Genomic DNA, 24,293 nt, shown 5'->3' on the forward strand with positions numbered 1-24,293 from the left:
GAATAGAAGGAGGGAGTGCAGGCTGGGCTGTGGAGGCAGCTCAGGGAGTGGGGGCCAGCTGTGGGGATTCCCGGGTACCCTTCCTTCTCAGCTCCTCTGGCCGAAGCCTTCATTAAGCCTTCAAGGACAGAAGGAGTTAACTCTGTGTTTAACTTCTTGTAAGAGCTTGAAGCTTTCACTCCTTGATCGTACCCTCCTTCCCGTCTTGGCAAAGTCTTCCTGATCTTTATACCTCCTGCAAGTCCCTCCTCCTCACTCTCATCCCCGGACTCCAAAAACACTGATTGCCAGGGTGGGTCAATGGTTAATGCTCCACCAGCTTTATATAAGCCTGCCCTGGCCACCTACCTGCTTTAGTCAGTCCTTCAGTTCCCTGAACTCCAGAGAGACGTGGCCCCAGCAGCCCTCCTGGGTCCACACCATGGTCACCACGTGGAAGGCCCTTTGGGCCTATCGCTTCTACCTGATTGTGGTCATCCTGCCCATTCTCCTGCTGCCTCTGCCCATCTTACTCCCTGAAAAGGTAAGGACTTGGGGTTCTGGGCACAGAGGAGCTCTAAGCGGGCAGGAGAGGGACTGTTTGGGCCAGTGTTGGGAATCCTTAGGGCCAGCTTAACCTACTCATTTCTCCTAGCCTGGACGTGAGGCTACAATCTCCTGATCTTTCTGAGAGATGAGGGTTAAGAGATCCAAGGGGGCATTTACTTGTCACCCAGTAGTAGCAGCCCAAGGTGAGGTGTTTAGGAGCACATGGAAATCTACTGCGTTGGGAATTAGGAAGCCAATTCACAAAAAGAGGTGCAGGTGGAAGCAGATGGGGTTATCTGCCCACTATGTGCCCACGCTACCCCGGACCAGATTCAGTGGCTAACAAGCAGGGCTAGCCGCTGGAGGGGACAGAAGGGAAATAGGGTGAGGCTGGCCTCAGGCAGTGTGTGCCATTAAGAGTATAAATAAATAGTGTCAACGATAAAAATTTTTAAAAAAGGAAATAAATAAACACCCTCAAAAGAAAAAAGAGTATAAAGAGGAAAAAAAGGTTGGTACTCACCTGTGATCCTGAGCACTGTCCGCTGAGGAGCAAGGGTAGGATCTTGTCAGTGGGCATCACAGACACCCTGCATCGAGAGGGAGGGGTCACTGCCTTCGGCCCCCGCAATCCCAGGTATTATATACTTTGGGGGTCCTCTTGGAAGTAAAAGAACACAAAATTACACATCTGAAATTAGTGCTGGGCTTGGGGAAGGGGCTGTTTAGGACAAGGGCCTGGAAGCTCAAGCTTCACAGTAAATCTCTCTCTGGCAGGTCACGTGATTGGAAAGTGGCAGAGCTGGGGGTGTGGTCTAGCTCCAAAGCCTTTGTTGTCTTCTGTCTACGCGCTGCCTCTGGAAGTGTGGCCCTGGCCCTGCCCCACAGTCCCAGAAGTGCCTGCTGAGCCATTTTCTTCCTTTTGTCACAGATAAGGAAATAGCGGCAGGCTTTTTATTCAGGCTGTCCTCAGGGTCTAAAAGTCTGGGGATATAGGGGCACAGCCCCTGGACCCCTGACATCTGCTAAGTGAAAAGGCTTGGCTGACATTTGAGATGACCTTGGCCTCAGGTCAAAGCCAGTGGTAGGCTGGGCCAAGTGTGTTAACCCAGAGAGAGAAGACTGACAGGGACTGTGATTCTCATTTTACCCCCAGGAAAGCACAGCCCAGAAAGATTCAGTAACTTGCCCAAAGACACACAGGAAAGACTGGGGCAGCACTAGAGGCCGGGTGGGAGCACAACGCATCAGGAGCCTCTGTCTTCCCTGAGTTGCACCCAGCCTGGGTGCCTGCTTCTGCCCACTGACCCTCCCCTGCGCTGACTCGGACGATCTGTCCCCAGTCCTATCTGTGGACGTCAGCCCCTCCACTGGGACACTGGATACCAGCTCCTCTCTAGGGCTTTGCTCCTGTAATTACCTTCTCTCTCTCCTCCCTCAAGTTCCCCTTCTCTGCCTGATCTCTCCCATTAGCGCACACACGTGCTGTAATATCTCCCGTCTTAAAACACAAGCAGACCCCTCCTCTGACCCCACCTCCCCACCACATGCACCTCCATTCTCTCCTCTCTCTCACCAAGAAGGGCCCCAGAGACCATCTACACGGCACGCGCCTCTCCTTAGGTAGCTCTGGTCTCCGAGACTCTGCCCACCCAGAGTGCTCTTCTTCGAGTCCCATCAGCTTCCATGTCACCAAACCTCTGGTCCATGCTCACCCACCTCAAACACTCAACTGCATTTGTCACAGCTAGTCACCTCCTCTTTGCAATACTATCTCCTTTTGGCTTTGGTGACACCTTCCCCTGGTTTTCCTCCCTCCTCAACCACCTTTTCCTGGTTCCTCCTTCCTATTCACTTATTCTCCCGCAGGTGACCTTTGCAGTGTGCTCTTGCCCTGGCCGGGCGGCTCAGTTCATTGGAGCGCCCTCCCATACATCAGAAAGGTTGCAGGTTCAATCCCCAGTTGGGGCCAGACCTTAAATTGCCAGTTTGATCCCCGGTCTGGGCACATGTGGGAGGCAAACCAATGATAGTTTCTCTCTCTCTCTCCTTCCCTCTCTGAAGTCAATAGATATACCCTTGTGTGAGGACTAATAAATAAATAAATAAATAAGCATCTCTATGCTGATGAGTCCCCAATCTGTAACCCCAGCCCTAACCTCTAAACTTGTGTTATCCAACTAACACGAGGCTCGTCCACCTGCATGTTCTCTTGCAGGCAGCACGCACTTTTTTACGTGTCCAGATCACAACCCGCATCACCCATCTTTTCCAGCTGGCTCCCCCTGCAGTCTCACTCATCGGTACACGCCAACCGTCGGCGGTGGAGCCATTCCTGGTGCCTCACTTTCTGTCATGTCCACATGCACCAGCAGGTCCTGTTGCTTCTCTATCGCCCAAATACTCTGGACGGGACCACTTTCCACCACCTCCACTCTTGTCTGGGCCTCCATCGTTCCTTGCCTATCCCCATCCCTCCCCAGGCCGTCCTACACCCCACCACTCGGTCTTTTCAAAACATAAGATCGTGTCACTACCCTGCTCAAAACCCCACACTGGCTTCCCACCAAACTTCAAATAATCTCCAAACCTCTTAGGGCAGCCACGAGTCCTTGGGGCTCTGCCCCCAAAGACCCCTTGGTCTCCGTGCCCAGGGTCCTATCTTCTGCCCACTCTGCTCCAGTTCCCCTACCTTTCTCTCTGCTCCTCAAATTGCTCATCTCCCTCCTGGAATGTTCTTCTCCCAGATGCTTCCTTCTCATTCTTTAGGTTTCAGCTTAAATACACCTCCTTAGAAAAGCTTTCTCTGATCACCCCCAGTCACTCCTTATTATAAAACCCTGTGATTTTATTTAGAGGGCTTCCACTGTTTGATATGATGTATCTGTTTATTTTCTATTTATTCTCTGACTTACTATTTTAGAATGCAGGCTCCATGAGGACAGGGACTTTGTTTTTTCCCATGCAGAATTGCCAGTGCCTGGCACATAGTAGATGATCAGCAAACACCTGTAGAAAGAAGGAAAGGAGGGAGGGAGGGAGGAAGGGAGGGAGGAATGTGGGCAAATAGGGCCTTGTCCTGCGTTCCTGCTGAGACCGCTCTCTGCAGTGAGTCCCTGAGCTTACCTCCATGCCCCTGGTCCCTGAACTGGGAAGAAGTAGTTCCAGGCTAGGCTCTGACCTGTGTCCATATCATCATGTTGACATTTATTTATTAGGTTTTTCTATTTTTTAAAATTGATTTTAGAAAAAGGATGGGAGAGGTAAAGGGATGGAGGAGAGAGTGAGGGAGGAAGACAGAGAGAGAAACATCAATTTCTTGTTCCACTTACTTATGCACTCACTGGTTCTAGTATGTGTCCTGACCAGGGATCAAACCTGCAACCTTGGGGTATCAGGATGACATTCTAACCAACTGAGCTACCCAGCCAGGGCTTGAGTTTTTTATTGTGCTAGTCATCAGTGCCAAGCACTTCAAAGAACTAATCCATTTTACAGACATGTAAATTTAGGCCCAGAGCAGTAATTTGCCTGAAGTCCCAGCTAGAAAAAGGCAAAGTCTGGACTGGAACCTGATCTTGGGGTCTCAGTCCGAGGCTGTCCAGGGAGTCAGGGTGGTGGCCCTGTTGTGAGTCAAGTCTTGAGCCATCGACCCCCGTGTTGATCCAGCTGTCAGCCAATCTCCCCGCTGCCGACCAGTCTGGGATGTCTTTTGAGCTCCTGCCCTGTGCTGACGGTTACCAAAAAGGAATACAGACATTTTGCCCTTGAGTTGTTCTCAGTGTAGAGGAATGTGTGTTTACACAAAGGCATAGCCAGAAGCCCGCTGGAGCTCAGAGGACGGAAGTCCTTCCAACTGAGTCAAGGGAGAATCCAAGGCACAAGGCATTTGAGTTGGGCCTTGAAGGCTGAGTGAGATTCCAACAGTCAGACATCTATAGAGGGGGGGCCAGGTGAAGAGACTGCAGGAGCAGAGGTGTAGGGGCTGGAGGAATCGCAACAGAATCCTTGAAATGCTGGTCATCTTCTGGTGGTCCCAGCAGATGGGGGACTGTGGACCTGAGGCCTTCTCACTACTCCCCGAACCCTACAAGGATATAGTGAATAAACACCATCAGTCTGCCAGAAACCATTCATTCATTCACCCATTCATTCACTTCTCAAGGAACAGGTAGTGTGTGATGGCCACTATTTAGGAGTGTTGGCAGGGGTGTATGGTGGGAAAGTGGAAAAACTCACAAAAACTCACATGGTGTGAAAATCAAACAGTAAGCGGTAACTGGCTTAGGGAGGGGTTGCTCTGCATAAAGCGATCAAGGAAGGCCTCTGGGTGCTGATATTTACCCTAGGACCAGAATGGCTAATGAGAGCCGATGGCAAAGAGCTGTTCAAGCAGAGTACACAATGCAAAGGCCTGAGGCCAGGGCTGAGCTCAGAGGGTGGTGGAATAAACAGGCTACAGTGGCTTGGGAGCCAAAGTGAGGTGTCGATGGCTTCAGTTTAGTTGAGAGAAGAGGCAGGAAGAGGTCAGCCAATGCCAGCCCTATAAGGCCAGGGGAAGGAGTGAGCACTTTATGCTGAGGACTGTCAATCAGCTAGTACATTAGAATCAAAAACACAAATGTTTCCCAAGACCTAAGGGGGCCTAAAAACAGTCTCCCAGTGGCACAATGTCTGCCAAGACAGAGCTTAGCTGAAATCTATTTTGTATTTACAACGAGAACAGAAGGTGGAATTTCTTAATCTGAATCATCTGTACTCCTAAGAACAGTATATGTGTGCACACGCATACACTTAGAAAACTGTGTGACTAAAATACCCTTCCTGCAAGCTATCGCTGAACCCCAAAGATGGACTCAGGACTCAGATGATTCAATGTGGCATGAAGAGTGTCCGTATGAGGAATTTGGACCTCAGTTCTGGGACCGGCCTCTACCTTTGCAGACTTTCTGGCTCTTGTTTGAGAAGGCAGAGTCCAGGGACCAAAACAGGGATGTGGGAGACAGACAGATGTGGGTCAAAATCCACTCTGTAGCGTGTGCAGTCACGTGACCTTAACAAGCCTCTCCTAGCCTCTCGCCCTTAAGGGCTGTTGCAGGATGAAATGAGATAACAGGAACGGAGCGTAGCTGGCATCAGGGCTCAATAAGCAATAACTCCCTGTGCCCTTGGCCTCTTGTCTGAAGTCCTGGCCCCTGGAAAATACAACTAGTCTCTGGCACTGTGGAGATGCCGGACTTCTTTTCCATAGACGACTTCTTTTATTCAAGAGCCATTGTAGGCCTCGGTGATTCCCGCCTAAGAAACAGGAAATCAAGGTGTGTCTGGTCATCCCCACCAGAATGGTGAGGTGTGGTCCCTAAGTGTGACCCCGAGCAGCACTAGGATTGTGTGGAGGCAAATCTTCTGGCCTCTGGGGTATGTGGGAGTAGGATTAGAAGAAGGAGCCAACCTCCAGGGCCAGGGGAACCCCCGGAGTAGGGAGAGAACGTTCCCCAACTTGAACTTTGTCCCAGGATTACCAAATGCTGTCTATGTTTCTTAGCTAAGGGAAGGTCAGGAAGGGAAATCATGGTAGAATCTTCAACGGTACAGTTTCCTGGATACAATCTAGCAGCGAGGCCCAGGGCTGCTGTGGGGCTCAAACGCACAGAGGAGCGTGGGAATGCTTTGCTCATCATCGCGGCTGTTTTGCTCTTTAGTGGACATAGGCAGGCCTGGCTCCAGCTCAAACTGTGAGGTCAGGGTTTTCTCCCCGACTATTGTTTTCTCTAACACTTAGAAACCCATTGTTTCCCTTTGGCCTCTTAGAGCAGAAGGTGATGCAACAAATTCATAAACATTAAGGTGCAGAAATAAACAAGATAACCCAAGTGAGATCAGGCAAAGACTAGGAAGGGAGTCAGCCACCATCACTTGCTTTTGGCAGAGTCTCAAAGGCAGGCAGGCAGGGGCTGGAGACACTTTAGAGTGGAAAAAGGGAAGGCTTCAGGTGTTCCCTGATTACAGGCTGTTAGGGGGAAGCTGGAGGCGAGGGATGGGGGAGTTGTTAAGTAGAAGCAGAGCATCCTATGTAATTGTTTAGGGGAGCATATTTGGCTTTTACTGGTTGGTCCTGAGTTGGAAGTGGAAATAGAGAGTAGAGAGTAAAAATGAGGGAAACTGGTGGTTCTTGAGCCAGTCCTGTTTGGGACCAACTGTTATAGAGGCTGTGGTTTGGCTTCCCAGGCTGGTTGCTGCAGAGGTTGTATTTTAATACATGGACTGGCCATTGTTCCCTTTGTATGTTCAGTCTCTCAAATGTAGTAGGTATTTGGCATGGGCCTATCATTACTAGAAAGGCTATCGCACACCCCTATCCCACTCTACACCTCCTTCCCTACGTCTCTTCAGCCTGGCTTCTCTCCCTGTGGTCACTGTCATGCAGACACCCGGCACGGGCCCCTGGGAGTCTTCTTCCTCCCATTCTTCCTACTCGGCTCATCGGCCACCACCCAGATCCTGTGTCTTCCAACTCCTACTGTCTCTGGAGTCCGCCTTCTTTCTCCACCTCCACTGCCATGCCCTACTCTGAGCCCCCGCCACCTCCCTGCTGGACACCCAGCCCCACCTCCTGGGGCCTCCCAACCTCTCACCCTGTGTCTTCTGATCCATCTGCCACGCTACAGCAAGTGTGGACTTCTTATTTCTAGCTTTACGTGATTTATTTATTTAGGTGACACATGCATGTCATACAAATATCAAAGCACAAAAAAGTGAAATGGAGGCGTTCCCCTCCCACCCTCTGCCCCAGTGCGCTGTCTGAGGGCAGTCTCAGCGACCAGCACAATGACTGCCCTACAGAGCAGGGACTCCGCCCCCTTGGGGATCTGTGGGGACGATTCAGGAGGTCTGCGGACTTGGATGGAAAAAAAATACATTTTATTGCCAATAACCTCTAAAGAAAATTTAGCATTTCCTTCTGTTATGAATGTAGATGATAAATCACAAGAGCATAACAATAGCTTTGACTTCACCACCAGTAGAAATCACAAATATTTTTATATCACAGTAGAGCTGTTGTCGGTACCTTGAAATATATTGTTTATGTTCATCATGACTTTGAAATTACAGTAGCTTTTAGCCAGTGAAGTTCTTATTAATTGAGAGAGAGTAACATATATCACTTTCTTACCCATTTTTTCATATTTTAATCACTGTGTTTCAATAAAATTGGTTTCCTTTGAAATCCTACGTATTTTATTTAATGCATTTAAAAGCAGTATTCTAAGGGGTTGGAAATCTTCATCAGGCTGCCAAGGGGATCCTGGTACCAAAACAAGGATAAGAACTCCTGAATCAGATATTTAAAATACGTATGTATATATGAGGTCTTTCCAGAGAAAGTCCAGCCATTGTTAATGTAAACGAGAACAATTTGCACGATATCTACGTAACCTGGCAGCCAAGGAGAGCAGACTGGAATGCGCGTGCGTGAACAATGACAACCTCACTGCCCTGGTCAGTGGGGGCGGTAGACGCCATGGAAGGAGCATGAGTGCTGTGTGGCCGTTGCTTTCAAAATAACTGGGCTGGACTTTTTGCAGACAGACCCCGTGTGTCTCTGTGTCTATATACTTGTACACATATTTTATTTTTTAAAATCACACATGATAGTACCAGTGTCATCTTTCGGTAGAAACACCAATCTAACCATATCATTCTCTCTGCTTAAAACCCTTCAAGGGCCTCCTGTTCCCCACCCCCTCCCATCTTCTGGATAAAGTCCTAGATCCCTCTCAGGGCACACAGAGCTCCTTGTAAGCATTACAGCCCTCCGGGAATGCACCTTGATCTTTTATGCCTCATTCTGTTCCCTCTTTGCTTATTCCCTCACGCCAACACCTTTTCCCCTCCCATTGAACTCATTCATCACCCCTCAGCGCCCCTTCAGCGTCTCCTCTCTGGAAACCTTCCTCAGCCCAGCAGGAGGGAGGCTCAGGAAAGGGGCCCCTTCACCTCCACGACCCCACTCTCTGTCTCCTTTGCAGTGGTGCCTGGCAGTCTGCCACCCAGTGCCTCGCCTCACTCCCCAGACCCGGAAGTGCTTACTACCAGCAACATCCCTAGTTGCCAGGGGCAGAGGGGGCAGTGGGAGCAGCCTGCTATGTGCCAGCCCATCCCCACCCATGGGTTAACCTTCAATTATTAGAAGAAATACATTGTGACACTTCCAAGACTGTTAGCTTATTTGCTGCTGCCCAACAGCCACAGGGTGCTCTGTACCCGTAACGGGTAAAGGCCGCAACGCCCACAGATCCCACACCTTGCCCGCACCCAGGGTCCAGAGTCTGCCCTGGATTTCCTGGCACCTTCATCTTCCTTTGTACCTCTTGCATTCACCCTGGTTCCCCCACAGCCCAAGACCACACTTCTGTCCCAACAGCAGCTCGGCCATGTGCTCAGTGCTATCTACAGGCCTTTACAGCCTGTAGCTACACGTTCACATCCCTTATCCCTATGATAACCGTAGCTACACGTTCACATCCCTTATCCCTATGATAACCGTAGCTACATGTTCACATCCCTTATCCCTATGATAACCCAGCAAAGAGGGTGTTTCTCTTAGTATCATTTGTTGATAAGGAAACCTCATAAAGGAGATAAATGTGTGTACCGCTGAAAATGCTCGGTGTTGCTTATCCAAACAAACAAAAAAAAAAAGTTGAGAGAACCTTGGCTGGTGTGTGGCTCAGTGGACAGAGTGCCAGCCTGCAAACCAAAGGTCACTGGTTTGATTCCCAGTCAGGGCACGTGCCTGGGTTGAGGGCCAGGTCCCTAGTTGGGGGTGTGTGAGAGGCAACCACACGTTGATGTTTCTCTCCCTCTCTTTCTCCCTCCCTTCTGCTCTCTCTAAATATAAATAAATAAAATATTTTTAAAAATGAAAAAGCTGGGAGAGTTTAACAGCCCCGAGGACACACAGCAATTAAGCTGGTTCTGGGCACACAGGTTTTCTGAACTGTGGCCTTTGTTTCCCTTTAGAAAGGAAGCAAGCTGCCAGCCTGCGGGTTTGGAAGCCCTCGGAGGGTTTGTCTCTCCTGCCCACTGCTGGCTTTGCAGGGCAGCCAGCCTGCCCACTCAGGCTCCCTGAGGACCGGGGCTGGGCCGGACTCAGGTCTGCATCTCTAGTGTCCAGCATTCATTCACTCATTCATTCAGAGTGTCACCTCCATCTAGATGCCAGGCACCCTGCAGGGGTGAGCAGAAACAGACTGGGACACTGCTCCCTGGAGAGTATGGTCTGAGGACAAAGATTGATAGTAATCAAGATATTCACGAAACTAAATGTTTCATTACAGACTGTAATGAATGCTCTACAGAGGAGGTACAGGAGCTAAGACTATAAAAAAGACCAAACAAAATGTGGTGAATATATCCCAGCCTGGAAGCCATAGAGGCTTCCCTAAAGATTTCAGGAAGGAGTAGACATCAGCTGGGCAACGCTGGGAGGGAAAAGAGGAAATTGTGTGCAAGGCCCTGTGGCTGCAGGCAGAACGAAGCATTGGAGTGACTGGGAGAGGGCCCGTGTGGCTGCAGCGGAGAGGACAGGAGGGGGCGCTTAGACAAGCCCTGAACTTTTCCTAAGAGCCATGGGAAATCCTGAAAGGGTATGAGCTGCTTTAAGGTGAGAGTGTGTATGTTGGAGGTGGAGGGGAGGGGGTTGATGGTGGATGAAAGAGGTTTGTGCCTCAAGATCATTCTGACTGCAGCAAGGAGAAGAGGTTTCAGGGGCAGGAGAGGAAACTGGGAGGTGAATAAGGAGGCTGTTGCAAAAATCTTGGTGACAGATGCTGAGGCTTGGACCAGGCTAGTAGCCCAAAGCTGGAGAGAAGTAAATGGGAGCCTCTGAGGCATAGACCTGGCAGGACTGGAGACGTGGAGTGGGAGCGTATTTGTTGAATGAGTGCCTGATGAACAGGCTTGATCCCTGAGTTCCCACGTCTGAAGATGTGGGCGTTGACTTTGGAATAGAAAACACACGTGAGGCCAAGGGAAAAGGTTCCCCAGGGCTCTCTCCTCGGGGTGCTCAAGGGGCGGGCACCTGGCTCAGAACACAAACAGCTCCCCAGCCTCCAACCCAGGCCCTCTAAGGTTCAACCAATAAATGTCAACAAGGCAAGGCTAGATCCCTGAGTCTCGGTTTCCTCACCTCTCAATAAGAGTGATGAGACCTACTGTCATATGGAGATGTAAGAAGGACTTGAGAGAGAACATCTGTAAAACAGTCACCGGGCTCTGCCTGACCACTGTGACTGTGCACTCTGGCTCACCTCCGCTTTGCTGGGGCTTTGAGAGATCCCTGCTCCCTCCCACATGCGGGTAGGCCTGGAAGTTTAGAAAATTCCCAGAGTGGTTCAGGGAGGCCACAGTAGCTGGAATCAGGTATTTTCTCTCTCTTGTCAGGAATTCTAACCCATTTCTGAGCCATGGCTGCCTTTGGCTGTCTGATGAAGACTATGGGCCCTTCTCAGAATATTGCTTTGAAATGCACAAAATGAAATGCATAGGATCACAAAGGAAATCAATTATTTTAAAATTCAGTTATAAAAATATGAAAAAATAAATTGCAATTCAGAAATATAGGTGCTTCATCAGGGAGGCATTGAATACGATCTAGCTTTGGTGTAATAACTATCATAATTTCAAAATTGTGATAAATGCAAATAATACTTTGAGATACATTTTGTGATAACTGTAACAGCTGATCTGCGTGGGTCTCTAATAGCTAATAACCACAGCCAAGTACCTGTGGTGAAATCACCAATAGTACCATTAACCGTTGCATGAGTTTGTTGCCTATGTCCATAACCTTAGTTAGATGTTTATAAAAAAGTGAAAGAGTTTTCCCATCAGATTCATGAATTTTTGGAATTCCACACCCAGTTAAGAACCCCATGAACCAGGAAGAACAGGTCAGCAAGTTATGCTACTGCTGGACAGACTCCCGGGTGGGATGGGGACAGGACACGGCGCCAGAGCCACTAGGGCCAAGGAGGGCTCCTGGATGGATCTGTGAAACCAGTTTTGGGTTTTGATCCAGACACAGATAGACAGACAGAGAGAGGGACACAGAGAAGTTGTAATGGGGGTAAGGGAGCCATAGATTGAACACACCAGAGCCCACTTGTGCAGGTTTGACTACTGACAGGCCCCTTTGGAGTATGGGAATGGGGGTCTCGGAAGTGAAGGAACTTGTCTGCAGTTAGGCCGCAGGAAGTGGAAGGCCCCAGAGTAAATAGTTGTGTTTGAATTCAGAGCCCCGAATACCCCAGGAGCTACAGGGAGCCTGAAGCTAGGGGACAGCCCTCAAATGCAAGGGACTGAGCTTGGGGTACAAGGTAAAAGCTGAGGCTCAAGAGCCAGATGGCCTGGCTTCTCCACTTATTTGTGTGGCTCTGAGTATTTACTTAATATATTTGCGCATTGGTTTCATACCTGTGAAATGAGAACAGTAGTCATTACATCCCGGAGCAACTAAATGCAATTAAGGAACATCTGAAGCAGAGCATGGAGAGCCTGATGCTTGGCACAAGGTAGTCCCCAGGATCCTTCTGCTGTCGTGACTAGCAGAGCTTTCTTCTTGATTCAGCAGAGTGATGGCCCGCACCAGCCCCCCTTCCTGGAGGGGACACCAGGGTCCAGAGGGGCTGGCCTGCCCTTAGCTCCAGAGGAGGAGGAGTAACTGGCCCGTGCAACGTTTGCAGGAGAAAAAGCAGTTGAGGAAACAGCAGCTTCAGCAGAATCAGCCTCCTGCTGGGGGAGGAGTTGGGGGTGGGTCTCTGGTCAAGGGTCAAGGTGGCCCCACCCCCGGAGGCCAGGAGTTCCTGTCTGGAGTGAGGAGAGGTGGTAGAGGCTTATTGTAAAGAAGGAGAGCCAGGCATCAGACAGACTGGGCTCTCCCGCAAGGCTGTGTGCTGCCCCACACTGGGAGCACCTGTTCTGTACGCGACACTGGACGGGGCGCTCTCTTGGAATTGTGCAATCAAGACACCTTTCCCGGTCCCTCGGTCCCTCGCTGCCTCTGCCACTCCCTAGTTTTGTGGCCTTGAGCAAACCTCTTACCCTCTCCTGCTCAACCCTAAGGGAACCACCACACCCACCTTAATGGCGGTTTGAGTTTATTTAACATTAAAAACCAGCTCCTAAGAACCTTTCCATAAACAGCAGGTTCTTCTTCCCCCAGGCCACCCCCAGGGACCCCCCTACCACCAAACTTCAGGGTACTCAGGGCTTGAGGGTCTAATGGGTGAGCCCTGCCTGTAGCAAAGTGAACAAAACGAAAAGGGAAGGGCAGTTGAGATGGATAAGAGATGAGAGGCCCCCTAGCCCCACTGTCCCAGCATGCAGTGCCTCCTTTTGGCAAACAAAGATTTGGCAGGTGCCCCTGAGGAAGCAAGGATGTAGGCACCGGTATCCATCCCGCCCTCCACCCCAGGCTTCCATCTGGCTAATGCTTCCCCGCCCCCTTCTCTGTCAGCCCTGCAGAGAGGTTCTGTGGGTGAGAGACCTCTGAGATCAGGTATTGACTGTCTGACTTTCATTTCTGCCTAAGACCCGAGGTCAGGCCTCTCTAGATTTGGAGGCCTCTTCAGAAAGGAGGGCCTGTGGTACCCCAAGACTCACAAGACTATGACTCAGCGTTCACCCCCCAATTCCCTGTATAAACCTTTCCCGCACTCTATCGAATGTGAATGGCGCCTCCTGCAGTTGTGCGATGCAGCACTCATGCCAGGGTTGCTGCGAAGGAGACACTCTGCCTTTCCCAAAACGTAGTGATCCCTTTATTCAAAAAAGCTTTACTCTGAAACCTGTTGAGTCTTGAGTTCCAAGAATCCAGATGCCACAAAACTGTCCTCATGGAGCTTACCTCCCGACAGAGGGAACAAACACTAATTAACTCATCATACAAATAAGTACCTTCTACAGGCTCTGAAAGAGCCAGGGAAAGCCAGAGTACCAGCCAGGGGCCACACTGCCCAGGCCCCAGCCTGGCAGCTCCCGTCTCACCGAGGGGTCCTCACCTGGGCCCTCTGCCGTCCCCTTGGGCTGGGCGGGGCCTAATAGCCAACTCCAGACTCTCCAGCCCCTGCAGTGTGGCTGGATTATAAAGCCTGGGCTCCCCAAAGTCAAAGACAAAGAAGTGAGTGCCTTGATTTCCTTTTCATTTCCATTTTGAAATGGAACCTGGGACTCAAAAATCAGTGACTGTGGGTTTCACAGGCTGTGGGTTTCTCTCTACACTGTTACGCATGGCTTGTTTTCTCTGGGAAAAGGAGGTGGTGATGACTCTGGGATACAGGCCTGTCCCCTCCAACAGCTTTGCTGCTCTCCTCCCGCCCACAGAAAGTCTATTGTGGCTACACCATCATCCTCATGGCTCTCTACTGGAGTACCGAAGCTCTGCCGCTGGCCGTCACTGCCCTCTTGCCCATGGTCCTGTTCCCCATGATGGGCATAATGCCTGCCTCCAAGGTAAGCCACCCCACCACCAACGGCCCACACGAGGAAGGGCCCCGGGGACAGAGGGGTCTGCTCTTAGATGCTTAGGACCCAGGAAGCCCCCTCAGAGACAGGGCACACAGAAGAGAGGTCCCTGTCCCTGCTTGGTAGGTCAGAGAGCACTGAAGGAGGAGTCAGCTAGGGCACAAGGGGGAAGGACATTCTAGAAGTGCCAAGTGCAAGGGTGGTGTTGCCAGTTAATTTAAAGCAGGAGCCATTAGGTTCAAGCCAGGGATGTGGAAAGGACTGGTGACAGAGGAAAAGGGGCCTTGAAATCCAGCCAAAGAGTTTGGTTCTTCTAGTTCGGTGCCTCCTGACCTTGAGTGTTCTTCAACTGGAGGGCTGGTTAAAGCACAGATTGCGTGGCCCACCGCGGAGTCTCTGATTCAGCAGATCTGGGGCAGGGCCTAAGCATTTCATTTCTACCAAGTTTGAAGAACAACTGTTCTAGTTTCTAGAAACAGTACTAAATTATCATCTCCCGGTCCATGGCTGTAAATGTGAGTGAAATCAGGCTAAATTATCACCCAATCATTCCTGAAAGAAAGTTTGGCAGAAAGAGAGGAACGTGGTTAATACTAAATAATGGATAATCCAAAGATCATTTCCATTTGGTTCCAAGAGCCCAGAGACCAGCCTCTGTTTGTGGAACTGTCAGTGGCTGTACCCTGTAAGCCCAGGGGCACAGTAGGAGACCCCAGGGTCTTCCTGTCTCTCAGCTGTCCCTGTCTACCAGGTCTGCCTCTTGTACCTTAACGACACCAATGTCCTGTTCATCGGGGGACTCATGGTAGCCATTGCCGTCGAGCACTGGAATCTGCACAAACGCATCGCCCTCCAAGTGCTCCTCATCATCGGGGTGCGGCCAGCTCTGTGAGTTCCCACAAACCAGGACAGGAGAACCAAGTGCTGGTGGCATTCTGGGCATCCAATCCCTGAAGGGACACTGGAACACCAGTGAGTCTGTCTGTCTGTCCCTAGGCTGATGCTGGGCTTCATGCTGGTCACGGCCTTCCTGTCCATGTGGATCAGCAACACGGCCACCACAGCCATGATGGTGCCCATTGCACACGCGGTCCTGGAGCAGCTATACAAGGCCCCCAAGGGCCAGGACCTTGAGGAGGGCAAAGACAACCCCACCTTCGAACTTCAGGAAGCAAGTCCCCAGAAGGAAGTGACCAAACTTGGTGAGAAAGATGAGGTTGGACCCTGACCCAACCCCTCAGCTCTTGGTGAGAGTCTGAGGGAACATCCATTCCCAAGGGTGGTCATCTTGGATCTTTTAGGGGAAGAGGAAGGCAAGAAGTACTGTGGCCAACTTGTCCTGGTTTTCCTGGGATTTTCCTAGTTTTAAAACAAAGAGTCCCATGTGCTGGGAACCCCTTCAGTCCTGGTAAAACCAAGATGCTGGGTCACGCTGGCAAGCAGAGAGCTGGAGTCTGGGTGGACCATTAGGGGTCCAGGCTCCATTCTTCCTTACACTTTGGATGATCCTGTGCCCTTTTCTATGCCTTAGTTTCCCTCTCTCAAGAGAGGTTGGTGTCTGAGGTCATCCTAACCTGAGACTCCAGGGAGTTCTAGGCCCTTGCAGACCTGAAGCCAGTCTCTGCCCCCGGCCAGCAGCCCAGACCCGGGCGCTCCCTGACATGGTATCCTGCCTATGCCCAAAGGGCCATGGAGCTCCAGCCATGAGCTCCGCACACCCCACCCCACCCCCAACCCCCAACGCCAACCTGGGCTCTCTCTTGTTCCCAGATAATGGGCAGGTCCACCCTGTCCCACCTGGTCCTTTGAAGCCAAAGTCACAGAAGGAGAAGGAACAGTTCCGCTTCTCCCAGGGCATGAGCCTGTGCGTGTGCTACTCGGCCAGCATCGGGGGCATCGCCACACTGACTGGCACCACACCCAACCTGGTGCTGCAAGGCCAGGTCAACGAGTGAGTGACTGAGGCATTCTCACTGGGGGGAAATGGGGCCTGGTGGCCGCTGGCAGCGTCACAGAGCGGCCTGCATCCTCCTTCAGGATCTTCAAAGAGAATGGCAACGTGGTGAATTTTGCTTCCTGGTTCATCTTTGCCTTCCCCGCCATGATCATCTTGCTGTTGCTTGCCTGGCTGTGGCTTCAAGTCCTCTTCCTGGGGTTCAAGTAAGTGACAGAACGGTTGAGAGGGGCCCAGATCCCTGCCCTTATGCTCTGGGAGCTTTCAGTTGGGTGCCCAACTAGCCATTGTGGAAAAGGATAAAATCGCCGTCCCAGTGAAAAGGCTTCTCCCACCCAAGTCTCCTCGGTGCACTTGGCCACCCCTCAGCCCCCCACCTCCGTTTGAGGTAATTACTGGGCCAAGGGTATTATTATCCCAGTTATCAGGTGAGCAAACTGGGGCTTAAGGAATAGTACACAACTGGATGCGTGTACTAGTGCTGGGACTGAAAACCATGTCTGATACCCCCGCCAGGTCCCATTCCACAGCACTCCACGGTCCTTTGGTAAGTGCTTAAGGAAAACACACTGAGCACGGTCAGTCCCAAGAACAGTTGTTGTGCTCCTGCTGGATGTCTGGCCCTGTACCAGGCACTGAGAACATTAAAAGACATTAGGCACAGTCCCTGTCCTTGGAGCTCACCACCTGATGGGTGAAGACATGGAGGGGGCCATGACACTGGGAATCCCAGGTGCTGTGGGAGCACAGCCCACAGGTGTGGGGCCCTGCAGGATAGGGTGCTTGAACTGAGTCTTGTAAAACTAAAAGTCAGCCAGTTAGAGAATGGGGTAAAGGCATTCTAGGCAGTGGGAACACCTTGGACCAAGGCACAGAGTCAAGAAAGAACACGACATGTTGGGGAGAACTCTAGTTTTATGTGGTTGAAACATAAAGAACAAAAAGGAGGCCCTGGCTCCTGTGGCTCAGTGGGTTGAGCATCAGCCTGCAAACTGAAAGGCCGCCAGTTTGATTCCCAGTCAGGGCACATGCCTGGGTTGCAGGCCAGGCCCCTGGCTGGGGGTATGCAAGAGGCAAATAATCGATGTTTCTTGTGCACATTGATGTTTTCCTCCCTCTCTTTCTTCCTCCCTTTCTGTCTCTCTCAAAAATAAATAAAATCTTAAAAAAAAAAAAAGAACAAAAATGAGTATCAGGAGATGAAACTAAAAGAATACACAGGGGAAAGATTTTGGATGATTTGGTGTGCCATATAAAGAGTTAGAACCTTGCCCTGGATGGTGTGGCTCAGTGGATTGAGTGCCGGCCTGCAAACCGAAAGGTCGCAAGTTCGATTCCTCATCAGGGCATATGCCTGGGTTGCAGGCCAGGTTCCCAGTTGGGGGCATGTGAGAGGGAACTGATCGATGTATCTCTCACACATAAATGTTTTTCTCCCTCTCTTTCTTCCTCCTTTCCTCTCTCTCTAAAAATAAATAAATAGAATCTTAAAAAAGAAACCTATAGTACAACTATATACAAGAGAAAAAGAAGTTAGAAACGTGTCCTTAAGGCCAAGTAGTAAACAGATTTTATTCCTACTTCTAACCCTCAATTACTTGTAGTCACTAGAGTTCTGAGTTGAAAATCATGCAAGACCTTGCTAGCTCTCAGTAGGAATAGAGCCTGGGATTAATTAGTCATGTCTGCTAGGAGTACAGCATGTGAGTATAGATATGAGTTGTATTGTGGTATGAGTTATTTGCCCTTCTTGCCCAGGCAGTGGGGAACCAGTGAAAGTTTTTAAACATTGTTGCTGTGATTTTTTTAGAAAAATCACTTGGGCAGGTATGAAGAGGATGGATTGAGGTTGGGGGCTCATACAAGGCAAGATGGTAGTCAAAGGGACCAGCCCAGTGCCAGGCACTATGGGGGATTCGGAGATGTATGAAGCATGGGCTTTACCCTTGAGGAACCCACCATCCAGCAGGGGAGTTGCGATTTGCCCCCATGAAAAGTTAAGTCAACATGAGTTAAGTAAGTGGCATACAGAAATGGTCTAAAGCCTTTTTTGCCTCTGGAAACAATCTGGGTGGGGCTCAGGCTGGCAGAGGATGCTCAGAACCTTGTAGGAGAGGGATTGGGGGGATTTCCTGAAAAGCTGTTGGAGGTGGGGAGCAGTGAGTCAGAGCCAGGAGGAGGCGTGGGGTTGGGTCCTCCAGGTCCCCCTCACTCTGGGCTGGGGAGGGCTTGGCCCAAGAGAAACTTGGAAGGGACAGGGGGTCAGTGGGGCAGATGGAGCAGGGCCAAGCATGGGGAAACCTGGTCCCCAGTCCCAACCTTGTCTCTGGCTGATGGCCCCCTCCCCAGGTCATCTCTCTTCTTCCAGAAAATTGGGTGGATCCAGGGCCTTAGTGTAGCAACTCTGAGAAGGCCTCGGCAGGCCTCAGCCTCTGCAGGCCTCAGCCTCTGCATCACAGGCACTCAGAACCCCTTGCTCCCCGGCCTGGTGCGAGTCCCTCCTGTGCTGCCCCTGCCCCTCTACCTGCAGCCTCCGGAAGAACTTTGGCTTCAGGGAACAGGCAAAGGAGCAAGACAAGGCGGCCTACCAAGTCATCCAAAGAGAGCACAAGCAACTGGGCCGGATGACCTTTGCAGAAATAGCTGTCACATTCCTCTTTGTCCTCCTGGTGGTGCTCTGGTTTACTCGGGAGCCAGGCTTTTTCAAAGGCTGGGGCAACCTGGCCTTTCCCAACAGCAAAGGGGAAAGGTGAGCATCCTGGGGGGAGGGAATACTTTAGGGGCTCACCTAGCCAAAGGAGGAGGGAAGGGAGCAGGGCCCCTAGAGCAGAACAAGAGGTAACACTGGAGGGAGGGAAGGGGATACTTGCCAGGAGTTGGCACATTTGTGGGAGGGGCTCCTGTCTACCACCTCCACACCTGCATCCTTGAGCAGCCCTGAGCCACTAAGCCTGCCCTCCCTGCCCCACCCATAGCATCGTGTCCGATGGGACAGTGGCCATCTTCATCAGCATAATTATGTTCATCGTGCCCTCCAAGATCCCAGGGCTGACTCAAGATCCAGGTAAGCACCTGGCCTGGGGCAGGGAAGGGCCTCTGGACAGCCCCTGCCTTCTGGCATGACATGTATTTAGACCATATTTGGCAAGAGTAGACAAAGCCCTGAGAGGCTCGTGTGACTTGCCAGGACTCAGAGACCCTCCCACACATCTTAAACTCTGATAGGGACCCATACAGGAAGCCCCAAGTGGAAAGGCGGGAGGGCCTGTTGACCCTTGGTGACCTGTCTTCTGCTTGGGCACTAGGAAACCCAGAGAAGCTGAAGGCCCCTCCTGCCCTTCTCAACTGGAAGACAGTGAATGAGAAAATGCCCTGGAACATCATGCTGCTCCTGGGTGGTGGCTTTGCCCTGGCCCAAGGCAGTGAGGTGAGAAACCCCTGGCTCCTCCCCCGTCTGTTTGAGGGAGACCCTGTGGCAGAAAAAGAGAAGCCCTGCTGCTTCTGTCCCTCACAGGAGAGACTTGATCCCCACTCAGGGCCCCCTGTTGGCAGTCTTTGCAGTTGCCTGCTGGAGAGAGGTTAGAGTGTCCTCTGAGAGAGGGGGAAGAAATACAAGCCACAGGGATCTTTCCGCAGCTGGGTTCTCAAAGCCAAAGGGGAGACAGGTTTCTCTGGTGGGCAGATTACTCTCGGTGACCACCCACCCACCGCACTCCATCCCCTGACCCCTTCCAGACCCAATGCAATGACTTTAGCACCTGAGAGTAGCTGGCTTTGGTTTTAAAAAAAGGCCAGCCAGCTGCACCACCAGGGGGTGCTGTGACCACACGCAGCCAGGCTCTGGGCCCGCGGCAGCAATCGTTCCCAGAGCCTCTACCCAAGAGGGCAATCCTGGAGCCTGCACCCCTGGGCCTCAGTGTTCCGGCTAAGCCCATCCACTGCACGCACAGAAAGCGGCTTCCCAGGGTCAGGGGCTGGTGCCAGGGACTCCTAGGTCTGAGGTTAGTTTATCCATCAAGCATTCATCAACTGTGCCAAGCTCTGCGCTGAGTGCTGGGTAGGCAGCACTGGGGCTCACGGTCTAGCATTAAAGATGTGGACAGGCCAAGACCTTGGAGCTCTTCTAATCCTGTGGGCTCTCCCTGCCACGCCCTCGTGTCGGTCTCCTCTCATCTGTACCAGGACCTCTCCCCACTCTCCCTCCCCTGGGACTGCTATGTGAGCCGCAGGGCTCGAGGGGATAGACAGAGGGCTAAGGTTGGCCAGAGACCTCCCGAGAGAGGTCGGGAAAAGTCTTTACTCCCACCAAGTCCCAGGTTTCCCAAGAACGTCCTCCGACCCCCTTTCTGAGCTTCTCATCTGCCCCTCCTCCCCACACTCTGTTCTTCAAGAACAGGAGAAGGGGCCCCTTGGTTCTAGCTGGGTCTTCCCTCCCAAGCTGCTCTTGATTTCGAAGAACCTTGAGAGGGGCGGACAGGAAGAGGACCCTCCCAGAGCCTCAGCGGGGGATTCTATGACCCCAGGAAGCACAGCCTCTCACATACCACCCTTGTCTGCTCACAGGATTCGGCCCTGTCAATGTGGCTGGCGGAGAGTCTGACCCCACTGCAGAATTTGCCTCCTCCCGCCATTGTCTTTATCCTCTCCCTCGTGGTGGCTGTTTTCACCGAGTGCACCAGCAACGTGGCCACCACCACACTCTTCATGCCTATCCTGGCCTCCATGGTGAGCTAGCCCTGCAGACACACCTCCTGCAGGCAGCTGTCCTGCCCACCCCCCTCCCAGGGACCCCACTATGGGTCACAGTGGCTTGTCTGCACTTCCCCTCATTTCCAGGAGAGGACTTCTGAGCTTCTACCTTTCCCTGGGCTCTCCAGCTACCTAGGCTCAAAGCCCTCTGGCTCCTGACTCACCCTATCCCTGGTGACGTCACCCCTTGAGTATCCTGATGGGGCTCGCTGGTGGCCTCGCCCACCTCCCCGAGCCCAGCCCCTGTTCTGGTCATTCCTGAGGTGATGGGGTGAAATTGCTCCCAGGAGCGTCCCCAGCCCCTTCCTCCCAGGCGCATTCCTGCAGCCTTTGATGATACCCCGAGCCCCTTTGAGATCCATTTTATGGGCCCCTCCCCTCCCCACGTCCCACAGGGCAGGGCTGCACAGTCATTCTCTCCAGAGAGGTCAAGAGGCCCTTCCCAGGTCACCCGGCACCTTCTGGCAGAAGTGGTGGGTTCACGGCCAGAGTGTGGGTTCGGGGTGAGAAGCAGGAGAAGGGGGGGGCCACACCTTTCCCTCTGGGACAAGGGCGGCTAACAGCTCTGCCCTGCTGTCTCCCCCTCCAGGCTAAGGCCATCTGCCTCCACCCTCTCTATATCATGCTCCCTTGCACCCTGGCCGCCTCCCTGGCCTTCATGCTCCCTGTGGCCACCCCACCCAATGCCATCGTCTTCTCTTTCGGAGGCCTCAAAGTGTCTGATATGGTGAGTGGCAGGGGCCCCAAATGTCTCAACGCTGCTTCCTGCTCTGTCTTCCCATCTTTGTGGACTACAAAGTAGCCTAAAGCCCCTGAGATTCTCAGAGTTGAGAGTGGACCCTGTCTAGGGTAGGGGACAGCAGGGAGGTTGGGACATGACCCCCAGTTAGAGCCTCTTTAGGCCCTGCCAGGCCCAGGCCATATGAGTGGACGACAAAGGGGTGAGGAATTTAGGGAAGGTTCCACGGTGCCAAGCAGCCACACCCAGGGAGATGAACTCAGAAGGAACAAAGCCCAGGACCCCGGAAGCTCATGAGGAGCTTCTTTTTCCCCTATTAGCACTGGGAGTAAAGCAGGAGGCAAGAGCATTTCTTAGTGCTGCAGGTTAGACACAAGGGAGGACATCCCAAGGAAGAGTTTTGCTAGTGAGAGCTCCTGGACACCTATGGACACCGAAGGGCTGGGTGCTGGCCCAGCTCAGCACCTGCTCGCTCACACTGCCTCTCTGCAAACCAGGCCCGGGCGGGATTCCTGCTCAACATCCTCGGCGTGCTGGTCATCATGCTGGCCATCAACAGCTGGAGCTACCCCATCTTCGACCTGGGCACCTTCCCCGCTTGGGCCCAAACCAGCGCAAGCCACTGCGTGGTCAGCCAGTCAAACACCACCACACCTGGCCCCTAGACCGGGGTATAATCTGGCCAAGACCAGGAAGACCCAACCCATTCCTACTCCTCTGAGTTGGGAGGAGACACCCAGGCTCCAAGCCAAACACTGGGAGAAAGGAACATGTGCCCGTAACCTTGTGTGTGTGTGTAAGGAAGGTGTGTGTGCACTCAATCCTGTGTGTCTAGAGGAAATGTGTATATACTATGTACATGTTGGTGTGAAGATGCTGTGTCATGTAAGGATATCTGAGAGGGGGGTTTGTGTGTGTGTGTGTGTGTGTGTATGATCCTAGGTGTATGTGCTTAACAGTATATGTGTGTAAGTTCACAGATAGTATAACATGCCCTCTTTGGCACCCCGGATCTTGATCTCCCCAGCTTGATGCGTGACCCCTTTGTACTATATTTATTGAAACTCAAGGTTGGGGTGGCCTGAGTAGCAGGGCCTAATAGCGGTTGCCATGGCAATAGCTTCTGGGACCAGCCCAGCGCATTGTGTTTTCCCCGACCTCCCTAGTTTGGGGAAAGGGCTTGAATACTAGTCACATTAAAGCTTTTTTCAGTTGAGTCTGGGATGGTTTTTCACAGCGCTTTCTTGGGCTGGTCCACCCTAGATTGGGGATTATGGTGGGAAGGGACCTGGCCTATGTTCTGTATGGTGGCCCCCTTGGCACCCCTCCCGCCCTAGGCAGAAGGTAATGACCAGGAATCCTTGCCAAGGCCAATCGGAGTGGGCGCAGCCACCCAGGAAAGCAGCACTGACATCACCTGGCCTGGCTAATTGGGAGCTGCCAGTCCCTGCGTGTCTTTGGGAAAACCGGCCTCCCCGTTCCCAGAGCACTCCCTGGGCATTTACATAAAACCTTCTGCCCCTGCCAATTCCTCACCGACCCTTCATCCAGCCGGAAAAACCAGTCCCACCAGACCGAAGGAGGCAGGCTGACCCATGCTAAGCTCCCACAAGGATGGACCCTCACCCAAAATGGCAGCCTGCAGCAAGAAGGATGCAGGTGAGATTCACAGGAACAGGTTCAAAACTGGCACAGCCTTCAGAGTTCAAAACCCAACAACACTCGGGGTCATTCGGCCTCCCCATCTCACCTCCACCCCTCCTCTACCTCCCTGCCTTCATGAACTCTGAGTTTTTTCTATCTGGCAAGGTGAGATATGGGAATGGAGAAGGGTGATACCACACCCATCATTCTGGGAGATCGACATCCCTTCCTGGCTGGAAGTTCATCTTTGTATCAGACCTAAGTCTCTCTCAATGTGGACAGTGATATCTAAATTGAAGTTTCCAAGGGTCTTGTCTGGTTCCCTCCTGCTGCAGTGGGAGGAAAAAAAGATATTTGCCATCAGTCTCATGCCGCATAAAAGAGGGCTGAGTTGTAAAGAGAGAGAACCGGAAAGAATTTAATTCTGGATTTGCCCTGTTCTGGGCCTTCGCTCAGTACTCCTGGAGCTGGCGTTCAAGGGTGGCGGGCAGGTGCAGATGGGAGGGACCTGCTGCAGGAGGGAGAACATGGCTGTCCCCAGGGGACAGGGGATCCTGACAGGACATGCCAGGTATCCAGTGGAGTGAGGAGTGTCAGGAGGATGGCTCCACCCCCACCCCAGTCCCCCAGGCTGGCATTCCTCATTTATGAAGTACATCATAAATCACGGCTCCCACCCCGACCCACACTGAGACCCCCACAAGGCCCCAGGCAACAGACCCCTCCACAGCACCACCCCATCCCCGCCCACCACCATTGGGAATGGGCCAGGCCCAGAATGGTGGGACTCCTTCAGGGGCTTACCCACAATGCAATGGGTTCCTAAGGAACAGCCCCAGCCTCACCTGCAAGGAGGACCCTGTGCTACCACTTTCTTCTAGACCCTGCTTGGGTGCCCTAGTCCAGCCCTGGCTGGGGAAGAGGTGGACGTGCTTCTCGGGGGCACATGCCCCGCCCACTGTTATCAGCTCCCCTTCATACCTACCCTCTGACTTTCCCCTCAGTACTGCTCAGAGAGGGCCAGAGGTGGACTAAGGTCACATGGCAGTCCCAAGGGATGGAGGGCTGGCCCAGCCTTCTCTGGGGAGGAGATAGATGAAAGCTGGCCTGGGGTTTGAGGGGTCGGCTGTGGTGGGTGCCCTGGCAGAGCTT

The 24,293-nt window shown here is 52.2% G+C and overlaps 1 protein-coding gene across 2 annotated transcripts; it reads left to right on the plus strand.

The window, feature by feature from the left end:
* Window positions 1-223: 223 nt before the first annotated feature.
* SLC13A2 (solute carrier family 13 member 2) lies at window positions 224-22,669 on the plus strand. 2 transcript variants are annotated; one of them, XM_054573202.1, is made up of 12 exons: window positions 224-523; window positions 13,915-14,043; window positions 14,807-14,943; window positions 15,052-15,257; window positions 15,826-16,006; window positions 16,093-16,215; window positions 18,540-18,758; window positions 18,985-19,073; window positions 19,315-19,436; window positions 20,573-20,734; window positions 21,348-21,485; window positions 21,995-22,669. In XM_054573202.1, exons 1-12 carry the CDS (start codon window positions 308-310, stop codon window positions 22,160-22,162), a joined length of 1,890 nt encoding a protein of 629 aa, XP_054429177.1. In that variant the 5' UTR covers window positions 224-307; the 3' UTR covers window positions 22,163-22,669. The 2 variants fall into 2 exon arrangements, with proteins under 2 accessions (XP_054429177.1, XP_054429178.1); XM_054573203.1 differs by lacking the exon at window positions 224-523 and adding an exon at window positions 5,726-5,846.
* Window positions 22,670-24,293: the final 1,624 nt, after the last annotated feature.

The sequence above is a fragment of the Pteronotus mesoamericanus genome, unplaced genomic scaffold (genome assembly GCF_021234165.1).
Source record: "Pteronotus mesoamericanus isolate MK-2021 breed Mesoamerican mustached bat unplaced genomic scaffold, CSHL_Meso_final contig_246, whole genome shotgun sequence".
Lineage (NCBI taxonomy): Eukaryota > Metazoa > Chordata > Mammalia > Chiroptera > Mormoopidae > Pteronotus > Pteronotus mesoamericanus.

Coding starts and splice junctions, on each gene's coding strand:
- SLC13A2 (XM_054573202.1), top strand. CDS start 308: ATGCTCCACCAGCTTTATATAAGCCTGCCCTGGCCACCTACCTGCTTT. Junction 19,074..19,314: donor AGGGCTGACTCAAGATCCAG/GTAAGCACCTGG, acceptor CTTGGGCACTAG/GAAACCCAGAGAAGCTGAAG. Junction 21,486..21,994: donor GCCTCAAAGTGTCTGATATG/GTGAGTGGCAGG, acceptor TCTGCAAACCAG/GCCCGGGCGGGATTCCTGCT.